The sequence below is a fragment of the Lineus longissimus genome, chromosome 2, assembly GCF_910592395.1.
Source record: "Lineus longissimus chromosome 2, tnLinLong1.2, whole genome shotgun sequence".
Classification (NCBI taxonomy): domain Eukaryota; kingdom Metazoa; phylum Nemertea; class Pilidiophora; order Heteronemertea; family Lineidae; genus Lineus; species Lineus longissimus.
In genome coordinates this window covers 23,580,441-23,600,350 of record NC_088309.1, presented here as the reverse complement: position 1 = coordinate 23,600,350, position 19,910 = coordinate 23,580,441, and the positions used below count along the sequence as shown (strand labels likewise).

General features: G+C 40.1%; 1 protein-coding gene across 4 annotated transcripts; it reads right to left on the bottom strand.

Moving 5' to 3' along the window:
* Positions 1–880: 880 nt before the first annotated feature.
* LOC135483805 (homeobox protein orthopedia-like) lies at positions 881–18,282 on the bottom strand. Of its 4 annotated transcripts, XM_064764853.1 has the most exons (5): positions 18,142–18,282; positions 16,255–16,329; positions 15,091–15,365; positions 11,322–11,348; positions 881–2,817 (listed from the first exon to the last, which is right to left on the bottom strand). In XM_064764853.1, exons 1-5 carry the CDS (start codon positions 18,227–18,229, stop codon positions 2,305–2,307), a joined length of 978 nt encoding a protein of 325 aa, XP_064620923.1. In that variant the 5' UTR covers positions 18,230–18,282; the 3' UTR covers positions 881–2,304. The 4 variants fall into 4 exon arrangements, with proteins under 4 accessions (XP_064620923.1, XP_064620925.1, XP_064620924.1 ...); XM_064764855.1 differs by lacking the exon at positions 16,255–16,329 and having other exon boundaries at positions 18,142–18,281; XM_064764854.1 differs by lacking the exon at positions 11,322–11,348 and having other exon boundaries at positions 18,142–18,279.
* Between the last annotated feature and the right edge of the window lie 1,628 nt (positions 18,283–19,910).

The window sequence follows — 19,910 nt, the reverse complement described above, 5'->3', positions numbered from 1 at the left end:
CTGGGTCAATTAACAATACCACAAAGAGTTATACAAACTTCCGGTGCAAATGTCTGCCCAATGCAACAGCCAATGTACAATAATAGCCAATGGTTTACTTTAGGAAATCGGACATACATGTATGCTTGTATAAAATTCAGTTCCCGCAATGGTTTTACTGATGTTATCATCATTTGTATTGATATCTGAACACATACAATGTAACAGAAGCGGATTCCTGGGACCACCGGGATCAAATGATGTCGAATACATGTACTACTAAACGCCGTATTAACATTCGATACCTCTCCGATCGTTCCCAGCAATACAAGGGGTACATTCTCTGAGGCTAGATACGCTTGTGTTGGTAAGGTTAGAACCAAACTCGTTCCTCTCCGATCCTTCCAAGCACATTCTCCGCGGCAAGATGCGCCTGCGTTGGAAAGGTTATAACCAAGCTCGTGCCCCTCCGATCATTCCGAGGGGTACATTCTTAGCGGCGAGATGCGCCTGCGCTGGTAATAGAACCAAGCTAGTGCCTCATAGATCGTTCCAAGCGAGGGGTAATTTCTGCTCGACAATATTGACATTGTCAAGCTCTTTTTCCGTATGTGCTGAGTTCCGGACCACCCGGGTTTTGATGGTTTCCGGACCCTCTCGAATGACACACCGAGTATCAAGAATGGCTAGGACTTTCAGTTTTAGCTTTCGAACTTAAAATCTCAAGCTCGTCATAAAATCCAGAGACGACATCAGCAACCACTGACAAAGTCTTTGCTGAAATGCACTTGATCCGACTTCGTCGATTACACCACAAGCAAATTTCCTTCATCTCTGGCCATTCGACATGGGGTGTGGACTTCATCACGTGGGACATTAATTAACAATTAACAGATTATTTGAAACGAAACACAAAGTTTTATTTACCATCTAAACACGTAAGTAATAGATAGTCGACCACGGTAACAAAATCTACCATAAATTTTGTGTCAAAATGCACGATATTAATTAATCCTATCATTTTTACACATACGAGACAACATTCGTTTGTCATCTACACGTACCATTCTTCTATTTACAAGGAAGAGATCCGCTTGTGAAAAACCGTGTTATAGAGTCGGGAGTGAAAGGTAACCCGCTCTCTGACGTGAAGGCCTCTGTAGTGAAATGAACTTAAAGCGCCTCCAAAAAAACGATTGAAATCGCTGCGACCTGCAATGATGATCGTATGCGGCGAAAATCGTTCGTTCACCGTGGTCATCGCAGGTGTGTTGATGCGGTGTCTCTGATATTTGAATCAGTAATGGCTGACTAGTGGCCGTTCATTTAATAGGCATACACTATTTCCCGAATATTCAGTACTCCCTCCCTCCCCTTGCATGCATGTGTATACCTTAGAGAGTATCTTTAAGCTTTTGATGAGAAATTGAAATTAGGCTGCTATTTTATGAATGCTCTTTAAGAGAATCAAAACACATTACACTTTTTTTTCTGAGAAACCGTGTAAAGTTCAATAAAACTGTCCTCACGTTTTACACTTTTCAAATACATTTACATCATAAATAAAATAAACAAATATTTCCTTAAATACCTTTTAAATTAACAATAGACAAATATACATGTATATCGATAATATCTTCTTGATATGTATAATATGTGGTGGCAAGAAATAGCTGATTTCCTGAAATTTGACAATTTGGTTTCGGTCAAACGTTGAAGCATTATGCAGGGCTTGGGGCCCACTGGTTTGACAAATATTTTGACTGTTTGTCCGTCTTATTTTAAACGGGCACTGTCGCGTGATATTTCACAGCCGAATTTGCTGTAGATTGATAAATGACTGTAATAACCGCGTGAACAGTCCTCATGTCATGGGCTTAATAACTGCCATTAGGTACATCATAAAATCTGAAAAGTATGCAAATCTGATCGCTGAGAATGAACAGTCAATATCATAGAATGCATCGAATACTTTCAAAGTCTTTTCCCCAAGAAGCCGCATAATTTTGATCCCTTTCAGTCATTTTTGGCAATTGTCTTTCGATGACAAATAAAAAGCACATACAAATCTAGATTAGTCGCTGCACTGGCTCCGGTTGCTTGAACAATGTCATTGATTTTGGAAGATTGACCAAGAATCAGTAGATAATGTCAGATATCCAAAGGCGCCACTGGCGCCCCTTCCGGTCATATGACCTGCCCTGTGATGTGACATAATCGGTCAGTTGGTGTCACAGTCTAAGCTGTTTCAGCAACCCGGCCCTAATTTGAGATCAAGCCATATTTGATATTGTGAAAAAGGCTGAGATCATTGTTTTATCTAATCTAACGAAAGCCCGTCATACCGGCAGTGTGTTCCAAAGCTTTCCGCCGTAGTTGCGCAATACTCGTTCCCCGCCATGTTTCACCTATTTCTTGCATGCTGCAGGGCATTTGTGATGAACCCACAGAAGTAGGCGACGCCTGATTGGACAGCGGTGAGGGGCACGTGGTCGCCACGCAATATGGTGACGTAGAGTACATGGATGCGTTTGATGTCGAAATGTTGTTGTGCTGTAGATTCATCGATCCATGATTAAGTCCAGTCATTTGTGAGAGAGATTGCATCCCCTGTCTAGGTATAGATGGAGGGAGACTGAGCGGGTTACTGCCCGCCATCTGTGACATTTGCGTCATCCCTGTCCACCGAGTGTCGTTCGGATGGAACGTACAAAGTGTATCGTTCATTGTCCCGAAGGGAGAGAGTCCGTGTGACGGGAGTAGAGCACCGGGTGTTCTGAACACATTCGTGGTTTTCTTCCTCTTTTTCCACTTGGCACGCCTGTTTTGGAACCAAACCTGCAACGATAGATTAAAAAATACATAAGATAGTGTTTTTGTAGAAGTTTATATACGTTATACAGTAGTACATTCCTACTGAAATATCAATGTGAACTCCCGATTGTCCTGTGGAACAGGCTGAAACGAAATGTCAATAGGGAAACAGATATGCTGAGTTTACAACGTATTTTCACTCTTTTCAGTAGTTCATGTAGTAACGTCAGATGTAGGAATCCCTAGTTAAAAATACCATCAGTATTACATTAGGGATCAAACATATGTTTTTGATTGCCTCCTTTCTTTGCTAGCTGCCAATCAGCCTGTGGCTTTGATGAAAACAAGACAAACCAAACACGTCAGGAAAAGATTGGAAATAAGCTAAATGTTCATAAAATACAATACATCCTTATCGAACCAAACGATATCCTTATCGAAGATCCCTCATCAAAGCCATGGCAAATGATGTAGTTTCTGAACACACAACACCACCGAAACATTTGGTATTTCCCTGTCGTCCTTGCACGCACAGCACACATTCAAAGAATGGGATAACGCCAAAGCTACCCAGAGTCCCAGTTGCAGAGGCCGCCAATCCCTCAAAAACCATTCATTTCCATTGTTGTCTGAGGTCAATGCGGGGTTTTAGGAATACGTGAAAGCTATTACTGAGAAAGTCGTTTGGTAAGCCACTGATCTCTGTGTTGCATCCGAGAGATTACGACCAATCGCTCCTAGAGCCGTAGAAAATTAGCAGACGTTGAAAAGAGCTGCACAAAATGGCGTCAATCTGTCATGGTTTTTGAGAAACGTTGGACCAAACACGAGAAAGAGGCAGTTCTTGATTTGTAACGGCGGACTATGTTTCATATTATTACGTCAGATGTTCATACAGTTTAATAAATTGCATTGTGTTGAATAAGAGTGAAATGCTTTCATTGTCAAAAATCGGAGGTATCGTTAAAAATAAACGTATTACGATCTGTCCGGAATATCGTCTTGCCTTAACAACATCTTTCTGCTGTTCGTTTCACGCCTACTAACGCCTAGCACATTGGCGTAATGATATTCCACTACAATATCGAGTGTGTATCGATTGTGCATGCGTAATGTGACTTCGTACGTCCCCGTTTTGTTCGTGTGGATCTCTCGTTTTCCGGCGGATGACAAATGGCGGCCAAGATTAATCGTATTGTCGTCAGCGAGTAATGCCAGTTGACAGGCAGAATATAGCCAATCATTTTATGGTTTAAAGACGGGGTCAAGAATAAAGCCTACTAATTACAAACTATGTGACAGGCGGATGAAAGAACGTTTAATCAAAATCGACTTGCATTTTGACAGCGGTGAAAACGATTTAAATTGGTGGCGTTCAATTACGACAGAGCATCTCTAAATGCGCTACGATCCATCCTGAGAGCTAATCAGACCATTGGATCGTAGCGTAATCTCTTAATTTGTCGCCTATTCCGATTTGACGCTGAATAAATTCCTAAATGATACGTATAATATCAATTATCCTATGATATGAGATATGACTTGGGGTTATTTATGATATCTTGTCCCAGGACAGACGTAATGCGAAAGCAGACGATTTCAATGAAATAGTACTACGGTGTCGTCTGCCAATATTCATTGAAATGAAGACGATGGATCGAAGGCAATTTATTATCTTGAGAGAGTTGGGGATGAGGCTTGTAAATCAAACAAGGGAAAAGAATACTTGTAGTGCATCATCGGGTGATATCATACCAAGACGAGTTGCCGCCGAGTTTATGGTCAGTGTATTTTTGATTTTGTTCTGACAGACTGTAAGCCATTTCCTTATGTCAAAAAACTGGAAGAACACTGAAGAGTAATTCAAACAGTGAAGAAGCACAACTGAACGTTGAAAAACGGATTAAACACTGAAGAAGGAAATAACCAATTTCGAACGCTATGAAGAAACAACCTTGAATGCTGATGAAGAAGAAACTTTGAACGCCGAGGAGCAGATTTAACGCCAATGTGTGAAACCTTGAGAAGCAACGTGTGAAGCAGATTTGAATGTGGAAGAATCAAATCTGATGGCTGACAGAGGAACTTGAACGCTGTAGTAACAAATTTGAACGCTGAAGAAGAAAATCAAACGCACTTTTGCAGCTAAAACTGCCGAAGAATAAGGGCCCCGATAAAACTATCTTGGCAACAAACACACTTTCTTTCATCTCATAAAAACATTCACGACGTTGGAACATTTTCAGATGATTAAAAAACAATATGATATTATTCCGATGACATCATTATCACGTGATGTCGTCCCTGGCGGTAATGGCGAATTGATAGGTTCGCCATCATCCACGGTTGCGCAGTCCCAGTACCTGTGCCTCGTCACGAAGACTTTCATACAATCTGACACCATTGTGATTAATAATAGCGATTTCTCATACCAGAACCCTAAACTTTCGTGGCAACTGCTCCAGAAGTTACTGGTGCGTGTGGCGCGGGGGTTCAGCCATAATTGCCAGGGTCCCGACCTACCCGGGACCGGTAGTGATATAATTACAATTTCGCATGACCCGTTATTCAGAATTTCCTTTCATGTTGGTTTGATCCAAGCAATTTCCATAGAAAAACAAAATAACGCTAAGGCAAACAGCTCTCTCGTCAAAACACCGCCCCGGCCTTCTCATTGCTTCATGTAACCGTGACCCAGGTCTTGATTGAGAAAAATCGCTCCATGCCTTCACGGCGAAGATCAATTTTGATCCTGACATACGCACCATTAGTTTATTCAATTTCCACTAGTGCTTGGGCTGGTGGTTGATATTATCTTAGATGCATCAGAAGAGGATCGCTTTGTTATAATATAATCTAGTCTGAATGTTATCTGTCATCAGAACGTCGCTGGCCTTCGTTTCGTTTTGTTACGGACAGTCAGCAATTTATGCCCTACCGGATGTTGAATGTTTTTCGTTTCCTTTTGTTACCGCCAGTCTGGAATGTATACACAGCTAATTTCATTGACTTCTGATCGGTTCACTGGCCCAATATTATTAGCGCCAAATTACCAATTATTTCGCGATTAATATTTCTCAATGAAACGTTTTGCAAGAGCACGAACGTGGTAGGTTGAAGTCCAACTGACAAAATATTATTTCAACATAATGAAGTTATGACGACTGGCTTTTAGGAAAAGGATCAAAATTTATTGTGCCCAGACCCGGTAAAATTAATCGACCTCTCTATCAGCTCGCCTTGCATCTATTATCATGATACTATGCGTTTCTTAAAATGGCATTTTGTGATATTTGAATATTTATGTCCTTCCATCACCTATACACATATTATGTGAGACCACTGGCATGCAAAACTGTTACAGTGGTCAGAGAGGCATAAATTAGACCAGAGGAGTCAGCAAAAGAAGCAGCTAGCAAGAGTTTGATTCAGGCTGCTATGCTAGGACATTTTCACGCAATATGTAGAGAATATTGCTAGCAATTCAAAGGTGTTGTATTCCTCTCCTTTAGTTGTGATCGTTGTAACTAGTGTGATGATGCTATAAGGAACGTATCATTGACCAAAACTGCTAAAAGAAGAAAGCTGCATCTCGATAAGGCAACACCATTGTCTAAAGTTGTTGAAAAGTGTATGGCAGTGGTGTGCCGTGGCTGGCTCAACATAGACAGCTGTGGTTGTGTCCAGCTCGCGGCAGGCGAGGTGCAAAGACAACTTCAGGAGGTGTCCAGCCGGGCCGCGAAGGGACCACCGAGTTGATTAAAGATAGTCTGTTGTGACACCTGCCGCTTGCTTCGTTCTATCGCCACCACATAGATAATGTTAACACTTTCAGTTTGTTTGAGAAGGAAAGTTGTCTACCCGAGAAAAAGGCACGCTATCGAGCGACTGAAGATGCCAGCAAGTTCATGGATAGTTTGAAAAGTTTGAACATAATTGTCCCCAAGTGACTTTGTCATCGGCTTGTCTGATGATGGGAAAGAAAGTGTTACGCTTGCATGATACATTTTTGGTCATTCATGCTACTAGTACATGTATATGTAATTCACAGCGGCCATTTTATGCCAATAGCCGCCATTTTGTTGCTGGCAGAGCCATCTACTTAAAAGAAGTCAGCAGTTCTTTTGATTAGTTCTAAATTCACACGACCTGCGGATGTTAGCCTGTCATCAAACACCAATGAAGATGATGAAACCTTTCGGATATTCTGGATTTTGGTTCAATCGTTGTTTATCAGTTCGTCGTAATAGTGCGTCCTCCGCTGCGGCACGGGCTGGAAGCTTGGATAGATGTCAGTGATTTATCATTGAACTTGAAGGGTGACCGCAACAACAACAATGTAATACTCTGATAATTACCAATTCGCTTTCATGGGGCTATAATTTCCCCAAGAAAAGTGTAAATGTTCGTATTAATGTTCCTATTGAGGGTACCAGAGAAGACATTACATAATGATCTTTTGATAATAGCGTTTCATTTAGGCCGTTATTAATACATGATTAATTAGTATTGGGGACTAAATCAAATCCAGTGCATCTGTTGAAGAAAATGATGGGCATCTAGAGAGAGTAAGAATGGCAAATTACAAATTAATGACGCCATGATGTATCACTTCTGGAGCCTCATCAACTCCCAACAGTCATGAAATTCGTATGGGCATTTTGTAACAGAATGGGATGAGATATTGAATAATTTATCCTCTAGTTGTCTGTAGACGCTGCCAGCGTCTCTCACATGGTAATTAAGTGAGCACCAATAGAGGTGTTGGATTTTACGGGGGTGATTTCTGCCGAGGGAAAAACACAAGCTGTGATGTGTTGCGGCGGCGCTCATGCATCATCCCGGTGCGGCCTCATGGGACCCATGTGCGCGTTTATACCATCTCAATTTCGCGTGAGGAACCATTTTGCTGACCTTTGATTCCCAAGTTGTCAACATGCGGGAAGATAGGATTTCGCGGGGATCATTCATTTCCATTTATTAATACGCTTTATTACCCTTTATTTCCCCTGGTCCCCTTGCTATTTTTTCAACCACTGAACGTATAAGCTGGCACCTTTTGACATTAGGCTGCAGATTTAGTCAAGATTGTAGCAATTTCGGTAAAATGTATCATCGCGATTGAAATGGGTCACAACCAACGCACTTTAATCATATTGAACGGGTGACAAAACATTTGATAGATGATATTACCAAAATGTCTGAACAGTCTGCCGTGAACAGAAAGCAAGCTTTGACTCCGGACATTGTTGATTTCTTTCACGTTTAACGGTTGTCCCATTAACGCCTTCTAAAGGCGGGCTCTTTCATTACTTGGATTATTGACGAGGCCATACACAGCCTTCTCCTATAGCGTTTACATGGTATATTACATTGCCTTAATGGTCATTAAATGTACAATTAAAAGCAATTTATTATCAGCGGACGGCATATAAAACATGACGACAGGAAAAGATGTCGGCAGCTTTGTTTAAAAACTGAAGAAGCTGGAAAGGGGGACATTTTCTCCATGAAAAACTTTCGATGAAGAAACAAATCAGCGGCATATTTTCTGATTACATAAGGTTTATTGGATGCAAAAATTAATGGGTCGAGGAAATATTTTTTTCAATCAAAGACAAAGCGCTGATTTAAAAAGAAATAAAAGCCACGTATCCCCATTTGGCTTTTTTCAAATAGTGCTTTTGCGTTCGTGCACGACTTTTAATATCAAAACAACAGAAACTGAAATTGACATTGCAGTGAGGCGAAATAACAGGATGCGGTAGATGTCATATTAACCAACTCATGAAGCAGAGATCAGATCGTGGATTGCATATCAGATAGGCACTCGTGTTCAATTAATGAACATGGTCAACATATGAAACAGATAACACAAAACAATCGGTATAATTAAGAGGTTGATAAATCTTTTAACAAAGGACAATAACCTAATTAGCAATATTTAGTCATTTCATTGCAAGTTTTGTTTCGCGTTGCCCTGACGACATCGGTGGCGTCAAAACGTGCATCAGGCTAAATATTTACAGTTTTGCGATTACGGATTCGTATTCTACTGTCGAAGGGTGCTAGGAAAGAAGACATAGACACAACAGAAAATTCGTCATGAGCGTTGTTCTTATTTTTCTTTGTGTTAAGACTGACATGATTCGGGTGTATTGACAAAAAGAAGCCACTCGCGTTTTCCGACAATACCCCTCTAAAAAGAGACGGTTCGGAAAAGTAGAACTAAAGTAAACGAAGACAAAAAGCAATCGCCAAACACTCATAATAATAATAACATGTATACATATTTGTTTTCAATTTGGTAATAAATATGTCGAGGTCATACCGTAATGCTAAACATAAAAAGGTGTGGCCTGACCAATCACCTGTCGAAGAAAGCAGCTGGGATAGTGTTCAAAATTACGTAAACGACGCTACGAATAAAGGCGTTAATTAACGTCAAGTAGTGTGAGGATTCTTCCCTAATGGACTTGTTGTCAATGGTAATTGGACACAACGACGATCAGCCGCGACGTGTATGCCAAAGAAACGATGAGAGCCCATGTGATTTCTGCCGTTTAGAAAAAGTATACTGCCGAGCAGATCATCCGAAAAAGAGCTGGTTGGCACATTTATTAGATAGTCACCAGATTTTCTTCCATTAAATTATTGATAATCTGGCTCTACTGGGCCCGGTAACTACAAATGTAAAGGTCTTATCTGATCATGGTAGTATATAGCGGCAAAGCATTTGACGTAGTCGCAAGTGATAGGCAGAACCAAGGCCAAATGGTCCTCCTGTGATCCATCGCCTCTAAAAATTCTTCGAATCGTTGAAGTAGTTAAATTTGAAGAAAAACCTGACATAATGTCATGATATAGATAGAAGGTTTAAATTGATCTAGGAGAATTAGTGATAAAAAGAATGATTTAACGTAGGATGAGAATGTTGTTGTGTCATTTTAGTCACTTTAGAGATTACTATTATAGCAAAAGGGATTATCTCAAAGATCTTTAAGCTTCCTTACTATCGGAGTTCTTTTGTAAAAAAAGACTGGACGAATGTCTAAAACTCTTTATAAATCGCATTCTTCTTATACCAAATGAAAATGTCTTTTGATTGATAATAAAAATGTTGTTTAAATAAGCAAAATATAGACTTAGTAGCGCATCGCATTAAAATCTGAAAACAGATTACATTCAAGAATATAATCAAACTCGATTCATTTTATATGCTGGATCAGAGAATGAGAGTATGGACTTTTACGACACCATCTTTTTGTCAACACGAATGGGTTTGAGTTGCCCGAGGGCTTGATTCACTCCTTCACCAGATGCCGCACAAAGCGTCTTACGACGACACCAATTCATATCGGACGTCCACAAATGCAAGTGACAAATCAACTAAAGAAAAAGCACTTCTTAGCAAATCGGAAAAATCTGTCTAATCAGATTTCACTCGGTTGCAAATAGCCATGAATGGCTTTCAGCTAAATCAATTGTAGAATTAGAGGCTGAAGTGCGGAATAAATACGCATTTCGACGCTAAATTAATATTGCCGCCGTTGAAACGTATTTCGATATTGGGTGTAATTCGCGTTGAGAAGGCTGAGCGGTGCGGTTTCCCGTCTCGAGTGCTCTTAAGGGTCCATGGTATGATTGGCCTGATAGAGAGGGTCAAGAGACGATACGATTCCAATTAGCGTGAAGTGCCAATAACTTAATTCGATTTTACAGCCATCGCCTCAATCCTGCTTCCCCGTGAGGGTTCTCGGTGACACCAGCGGTGTATGACCGGTGCACTGCTGGTAATACGTACATGTAGCACAGCGTGTGGAATCTTCATCAAAACTTTTCTGTTGTCTAATTTTCGCGAGGAAACCACTTTGCCAAACCTCTCAGGACTGGATCCATGGTTTTACTTGAAAACGAGATTAGGTCGAAGAAAGGAGGCAGCACTGGAGCTAATGAGTGACCTTGACCTTCTCGTACACTAGCTCGGAAAGTATTAAAATGTATACACATACATTGTATGGTGACAAGTTGGTGACAGCAGTTGAATTACATTTAGCTGATGGACCCAAAACCCTTCTTAATCATTGGTACATGAATTATGTAATTGTTGTAAATACCAAATTTCGACAAAGTTTCCAAATCAAACTTAAGAACTTTTGTCGATACCCGGTGCAGCACATAGCGTCGATGCACATTCTTTACAAATTTATAACCCAACCACAGATTGATTCATTAAAACCCAAGATTAAATCAATTAAACAAATCTCGTCCATAAGTGGTCATCCGATGTCAGAAATATTTCCATTAGTGGATATTGCTGTTTTGATGAGCAACCCTGGCAAGGGGCGACGTGCGGACTCCATACCCATCCCAGCACGTCTCCAGGGTTTCGAGAAGGTAAATTATGCATACACTAAGCATAAACCTATTATGGATCTTTAATAAGCGAGTCTCTGAGCGGGCTCCTTTGTCTTGGATAAAATGACTGATATCTCCCACGAGAAATGGTTTGGCACTGAACGACGTACCTGCACTCTGCGACAGTCCCTTTCGCGCTGATCCGAGGTATGCAGAATAAAATGAGGAATAGAGGTGAAACAAAACTTGCGTTGAAGAGAAGTGATTCGCAAGAGACGCTGTAATTTGTGAATAATGAATAAAGATTTTTTCAATCACCAATTTCACATTTTTTTTTCCTTCAAAATATGAAGAAAACAAGCAATTTGAAAACATTTCCCTGCTCTTGCCAGTAAGGATCACAGTAGATTGAGTACGTTTTGTATTTGACTTCTCACTTGATTATTACTGGTTTCATTAGTGTAGATTGAACTTCATAATTATCAAAACTGTCTGTTGACACATAACGTTAGACGCTGGACCGAACTCAAACTGCAAAGGTATTCGTCACCCATTGGACCACTTTAACGCAACGGCTATATAAGGACGGAGACGCGATAATGTTATAATTATTGCTTTGAAATTCTTGATTCACATAACATGTCAAGCCGAAAATGTTTCGCCAGTATTTCTGTTCTTGAAACAAAGTAGATTTTTTTCTCACCGAACTTATGATTGTATGTTTTAATGCACGCGAGACACACACGTGCCGCCATGATTAATAGCCTCGCTTTGATAAAGGAAGATGGCGCATGTTTGCACTCAGAAGCACCATGTCTAAAACGCGTGCTTACAAAGACATCCCACTCTAAATGTACTATGTGTGACTGTTCCATTAAAACTCAAAGGGGACATGTTTTAAACGCACGCGTCAACATTAGTTAGACTCTCACAGATGTCACGGTTATCCCGCCCCAGTTTTAATAAGCACCGGTTAGGGAAGATATTTGTCTTTCAAAGTTTTGTTGATGATTTTACGAAATTTATTTCATATCCGGACTGTAAGCTTCAAGCGTTGGTCACAGGAATATTTGCTGGTGAAACTGGCTTTTCCAGAGACTGTCGATGAAAAGGAAAAAAGTTTATTGCGATGTTTTTATTTTGTAAAAATAATATGATTGTGCCAGTTTTTTCAAATAGTGAATGAGAGTTCGTACCATTAGTTATTTTTCACCTCAAACTAAATCTGTAAACGTAGGAAAACGTATTGTTTATCTCAGTCGCTTTTTAAACTCAAGCGAGGATATCGAAATCTCCAATTCGAACGCTCGTCCTAGACTAATCATTTAAAGTATCACCGTACGCTGGTCGGTACACTTGTTGATTCGTCAGTTTGCGATAATTAGGGACAGAAATTAATTGGATATTAGCTGTTCCACGCCACACCAATTTTACGTTTCAGTGAATTGAATACCTCATTTTTACATTGTTTCAGATGTTACATGAATTCACTGAAATAAAACATAACCCACGTTTACAACCATACTACATCGAAGAAATTAAATGCGGCAAACTCGTTTATAGATTATGAATTTTCAGCCTCTGTCATGCGCGACAGCCATTTCAATTTCCTGAAATAACCTTGCGGAGATGGCCGATAAATAAAGGAGAAAGGCTCAAGCTCAACTTCCTCCATCTTTAAGGCAGTGACACGTCATGCTTTTTGCCGCGAAATCCCATCGGTGGGAAAGAATGATCCGCGGTAAAACAGGCTGATATTGAGCGTGCGAACCCGTCCCTCGGAGAGATGTTCGGCGCAATTAACGTTTATTCATCCAGAGAAGAGACAGGGGACTTGGAGAGACAAAGCCGAGCCACGTGCCAGTTGACACAGCAAGTCATCCTAATACATGTTTGATGTCAGAGCAATGTAGATCTATACACGCTTCGAGTCGCAGTGTTATGATCGGGACCTTAATTTCGTCCCAGAGGAACCGATTGCATGAACAATATATAGACAATGTATGTTGTGCATTGGGAGCACATCATGTTTATTTTCGTACAGAATACAGCGCTGCCTGTACTCTATTTTCAACTTACCAAACACCACAGGAAACATTATTGTTAATCTTCGTACTTATAATGTATGTATCGATAATAATTGTTTTCACCAAGTGTAAAGGAATTTCCTGAGTCGTGATGTCCAAGAGTACTGTGGCAGATTGCGACCACATTGACTATTTCTCAGACCGATATTGCCTATATATGATACAGGCAACACCATACATGTTATTGTATTGCTTGGTAATTGGATGTGTTTCTGCACGTAGTTGTTCGGTTTGGCAAGAAGAAATGCCTAGCGTTTGGAAACCCAGCGGCGACCCGATGCATTGCCATGGCTCAGACTCCGAGGAATCTTTCTTATAATTAAAATTCATGCTGAGAGGCTTCTGGGGTGAGATTCTTAATCCAAGCATTTCACGAGGTGGTCCACCGCATCGAGGTTGGCGACAAGGGATACGGGACAAAAACCGGAATATTGGACAGCATTGCATAATGCTGCTTCGGCGACGGCAAGAATTGGAATGCAATATAAAACGGGCTCTGCTCTGATTTGAGGTATAAAATGCTGGGCAAGTAAAAATCAGTTCTTCTTGTATACGACTGGTAAACATGATAACCGAAAGGTAAGGATCGGTGAGAAGTGTCAGTGTCGCAGGCTTCTTGTTTTGTCGGCGTATATTGAGTGTTGTTAGGGTGGTGCGAAAGTTCATAACACTCCTTGAGAGAAAAAAAACGGGCGTGCAACTGGGGTAGTGCGATTGAAGAAGGCACCCATGACGTCAAATAAGAAAAAACACAGACGGCTAGAAAACTATGCATGTAGAAATGATTGTAAAAACAACCTGGGAAATGCTTTTTAAGAGTATGCTCAACAGAGAAGTGGATGAATCGAGCATATCCTTGAAGTCCTCAAGAACATTTTCATAAGTGTTATTGAACAACTTGTGGTTGCTGATTCAAAGCCGCATGGAAGGTTCTTTAACGATATTAATTGTTTTTCATTAATGGCTTTTGCCGTTGAAGTGGTTATTTTGAATCAATCAGTGTTGAGAAAAAACACACGATTATAATTGAAAAAAAGGCATTTTCAGGGGCCTCTGGGCGCTTAGGGTTCCAAGTAGACGCACCGAGTCAACTAACTGCTTATCTATGATTGTTTTGCATATACATGCACATTTTATTTTATTTTCATAGTCGGTGCCAATAAATACGTATTTTTCTGTGTGTTCGCTCCGATCTAAAACTGAGGTCACTCGGTGTGGAATATGGTCGAGTTGTCGGTATACATCTAGATATTTCTTTCTTTCGTACATGTAAATGTACCAGTATATACAGTATACAGTGAGATGCACAGTACTTATTCGCCTACCGGGTTCCGACATTCTGTGACGAAATATAGCTGGTCAAGTTTTTCCTTTCGAAGTGACGCGGCTTACGAAGATTGGATTCTCAATTTAATTCCAAGATAAAATGATAAATGCCGTGAAATGACACGTTGCTTTTTTAAGCCAGGTGGTACAAGTTCTTCTAAAAGAGTTACCAAAGTAGGGTACCGTAAAACAGATAAAGTCTTTGAAATAAAGGTTGTTGAGCGTTTAAAATAACTCTAAGTGTTTTCGCCTAGCACAGATATGCGCCCCCCCCCCCCCCGCCCTCAGAGATTTTTTAGCATCTCAAAATCCTCTTGGAGTTTTGAATATTTATATATAAACAAGACCAAGTTACCACGGCAACCACAAAATAATATCAGTTTTGTTGCAAAGGTGCGGAATTTTTATGTATGTCACCCCAAAGTTATTTTGATCGAACTTTCCTTTGGCAGAGATATTGAAGTAGGCGGGAAGACATCCTTAAAATTGCACCTTTTGCCCCGATTAAACTTAAAATTCACCTTACCTGAACACGTGACTCGGTCAAACCAATTCGCATGGCGAGTTCCTCGCGCATGAATATATCAGGGTAGTGCGTTTTGGCGAAACTTCTTTCAAGCTCGTTGAGTTGTGCCGGTGTAAATCTTGTCCGATGACGTTTTTGTTTGGTTGGTTTGTCAAGGTCTTGATTCTCATCCGAGTGACTGCCATTATTTAGTATTGTGTTAGGGTTGTCATGATTTGAAGAAATCATGCCGTTCTCTTTTGGTCCAAGACTATTCATTTCTGCCTTCATTTGTCCTGGAAGAAAAAAAATGGAACTTTTTGAACGATGTGATTAGTAATGAGTAATTAGTAATTAATTGGTGGCACTTGGTAATGATAGTCCGTGACCGTTGCACAAACACTCTTTCTTGCACCAGTCATCGACAGTGATACATATATCATACGATTTGATTATCATAAGTTTGATTCTAACGCAAATGAATTCGGGGAAATTTTGAGCGGATGAAGATTTTCTCGTCTATTCCAAGATAAAATTCCAACTGATAAAATTAAAATCTGAATTTTAATTCTAGACACCATGATAATTGTCTTGTTATGCCAAACACCTAAAAAAAACATGTAGCAATACTTGTTTTTATGGAATATTAATCGTACTTTTGTTTCCCTTTGCAGAGGGACGCTTTGCTGGGGATTTTAGGGAAAGCAAAACGAGTTATCTTTATAATTCACGCAAATTAAACGCTAAAGCTCTCCGAGTCGTTCTGTCGTGGGGAGGTTCGGCTTTCAAAAGGCAGTACACTTATGTGGTATTACATGTAAACAGTCCGCGGCCAGCGTGCCTGTTATCCTTCCCAGATATGAGGTTTAAACTGAGTAGATCCCGTCATAACCGGGTTCGATTCCCGGTCAAACTCGATAGACTGACAGCGATTCTGATAGTATGTGTGTCAGCCTTTAGGGCCTCCGGTTTCCTTCTACCTTGATTAAAATCAGTTCAATGTATGAGCTATGTTGTAGAGTGCCAGTTGGCGTGCACTCAGCTCTCAGCAATTATTTCGAATAATATACAGTAATGTCTTTTGACGGGACAAGTATTAAGCCGTGATGAGTGATTTTTACAACATGAATATTTGGTAGCTGTGGTGAGAACGATAAAGAGTGAGAAATGACGAATTGTTCTCACCTTTTGTATCAGTTTCGGGGTCTACTCGTTGTAAAGCCGCGGAGGAGGACAGCAGTACATCGAAGAAGTTCAGATCTTCAAACAAAACAAAACATACGTCAGCAATAGTTTACATCGTCAGAGAATTTTTGGGGGCATTTTCACTAAAATTATGAAATTGAATGATTCAGCTTTTAGAAAATGTAGCAATAGTGATGAAAGCATAATCAGAAAATTTGCTGTTGAGTTTTAGTTGATATCAAACGGTTAATATAAGAAGAGGCATTATGTTAATAATGTAATTCGCGAGTTAATTTCAGTTGGACATTTTCATCTTATAGTAAGAAACCAATAATAAAAAAAAACTTTTTTAAAGGCTACCAATGTAGGCCTACATGTAGTTCTACCCAAAAATGCATTCCTCCATCGGCCCATTAAAAAACCGCCAAAGTACAAAATTCACTTGAAAGGATGCAAATTGCATTTACACCTCGCTCAAGCACGCGACATGACCATGTAGCCGATGGGAGTTACGGTCAATTAAACCTCAAATGGAATAACAAAACACTAATGGTTTTTTGTTCTGGATCGGTCGTTCTGACATGAGTGTGAATCTCTCTCCGCAGGATCGAGGGCAATCGCATGTTGACGTATTGTTGCCGCATTGTTGCGCCGCGTGCGGCAATCAGGGGACAAAAGATACAGCGCATGGTCCTAGCCAAGGGATGCAGAAGTGTGATACATTATACTGTCAAACAATTGAGACCGGTGTTAAACATTTGAACGCGGATGATTAAAATGCTTGGGTGGTGATGAGATCAAATGGCATTATTGACGGTTGCGATTTTATAAGATGGGTTGTTTTTACCTACATGGCGTACTATACTATAAAGTTCATATAGAATACATCATTAGAAACATTAAGATAGAAATTGAAATCGATGTAAAAATTCGGTTTTGTGTATGTCAACTACTGGGTATAAATTTTGAAGAGGGTGCTTTGCAACTGCCTTCCATTCGGTAAACACACGAACCAATATAATAATATTTATCCCCATGATGAACTGCATCGATAAATCGCCGATTAGTCGTACCGTTTATGCATTTAACTGCAAAGACACTTTATGGGAAAAATGATATGGTAATGAAAGGAAAAAGTTTAAGAAGCCTTGATGTTTTGAGGTCAGATGTGATTAGGGGAATTCCCGGCCAAGATACATTTATACTGCAATGTGATCTAACCTTGATTCCGGTAATGTCAAATATTGATGAAATTTTGCCACTAATGAAATGAAGTTTAGATAATAACTGTACGATGAGAGGGGTAAGTTTTATGAAATTGAATACTCCGAGACAATGATAGGATACAACATCGGGACTAACAGCAAGCAACGGTTCCATAAAAATCGGACAGTTTTGTTATAATTCATTTTAAATACAGGTGAGCAATTATTTTACATGTGATACTTATTCGGTTAGAGCTGGAAGAAATACTGAAAAAGTATTCCCACGAAAAAATAACGACAGAGACGGAGTCGGAAATTTTCGAAGTCCGCTCCAGCAGCGTCAATTCAGGTGGGTTGACGCCCACTGCGACTAGACTCCTAACTGACTTACCTGCGGAAAATCACAAACATTATCTCCTTAACACAAATTGGTCGGAGAAAATTGTCTAAATAACGCGATATATCAAAGAAATGAATACGACCCGGTGATTATGACACCATGCATTGAATAAATGAGTTTAGAATTGAAGCGCGGTGATTTAATTCTTGGAGAGAAAATTAAATCACGGCGGAGCCTATCATGTCGCGGGCCCCTAATGGCAATTCTCGTGAAGATGATTCCCATTTGTACAAACTTAGCACATTTTCGCCAAAATAAAAGATATTAGAAATTTAGACTTACCATGGGTGCTTCGGAAATCCAAATGATTCACAACAGGGTCAGAACTTTTTGCTCCAGTTTGAGGAATCATCGAATTTGAAGTCTCCATCTCTGATCAAAATGTAATGAATGATGTTGGTTTAGTGATTCTCGCAGTTTATACCTATAGGCGCTCGACCTGGTTCAATCTCCGCCAAGATAACCGGAAGTGAAAGCGGCGATCGCGCCAGCCAATCAGCGCGCAGAGTTTGACAAGCGAGCAAGTATTGATTGAGCGCTGGAGGAGGTGCCTGTGTATTGGATGTTCACAACTCCTGTCACAGCAATACAGCTCCGAGCAATCATGAATATTAAAGAGGGAGACAAATTACTCATGCCGCACCGCCCGCCGCGCGCGATGACGAGCTTTTGTACATGCCGCCAGCTCCAACGCTGTGCTTTTGAATAAATACTTGCCATATAAGTCAATTTTAGTTAATTTACCTCCAACCAGTCCACACGTCCTGCTTTTATTTGATTTTCAGCTTGTTTTGTTTAGGTGGAAGGTGTGGGGAAATCTTTAAGGGAGAAAATTTTCAGTTGTGTTCTCGGCAATATTCAACACAATACTTATATTATTTACAATTTGTGCATAATACTTTTGCTTTGAGCAGATTTAGTGTTTATATCCACCAAATTTACTCCGTACAGTTGCGGTAAAGGCATTCATAACTACCTAATTACCGAATATCGGTTTTTCTTGGCGCGCGTGCAAGACCAGGGTTATCAATTGTGTTGACAATTACCTTTGTCACAAGTTCGTTTCCCCGTGTCAAAACATTGCAGAACCAGAATATTGACCCAGAATAGTTTTCGAGGGAAGTGGAGTGTCACCTGGGCTTGGGGTTAACATATTTTAAGATCGAAGAAGCTCCCTTTGTCCTTAAATCTACTTCCCATAATTCAGGTATTACGTGGATATACATGTCCATGTATCTTAGACTAACCAGGAATTTTTACTCCAAGGTATATATTTCATTCTGTTTTCTTCTTCAAACAGTGCGATAGTGTCGCAAGAGATGCAGATTTGGGTCAAAGGGTCTTATCGCCCAAAAGGTTTTCGTTGGCTGTTAAAATATACAGAGCTACCTCCTGTTCCTTCAGCATTTGGCCTATCTGAGTGCTTATGTCATTCTTGTAATGGAAAGACATATCCTTACTCTTCTTCAATAAGCTACTACAGCGACAAAATCCGTGCGCTATCGTGTCCCAAGCCACATCATCCTTCAGCTAAACCATTACCTTTGCTAATGGCAGTTCCTCCTCTAATTACCAAATGCATTATCCTGTGATACGAGAGACCAATTATTCAACCATACATTGGCCCATAAACCTTATCCACCTTGTTTTATTCTTCTGTTCTCTTAAGGTGGCAATTATCTAACGCAACTTCGTATTATTTGTTAATTTACGACATCTACAAATCGCCAGAGGGCTAATTATAGGACTATTTTTTCTTACAACCTTTTAGGGAGTTCCTAAAAGGTTGCTCGAAAAATTCACGTATAAAATGTCGAAAACATATATTAGAAATGCATTGTATGTTCGTCAGCTTGATTTGATCAGTCCGAAGCTTCTGCAAGCGAAAATCGAATAAAAAAATGTGTTCAAATTTCTTTCGACCTTACAAGACTTCCTGATAAAGTCTTGTAGCGTACAGTTGATAATCTGAAGAACATTGTTTTTCGACCTTTGCTCGTGATCTTTGGATCAAACTGGGTTTCTTCACCAACACAAAACAAGGCTACGTT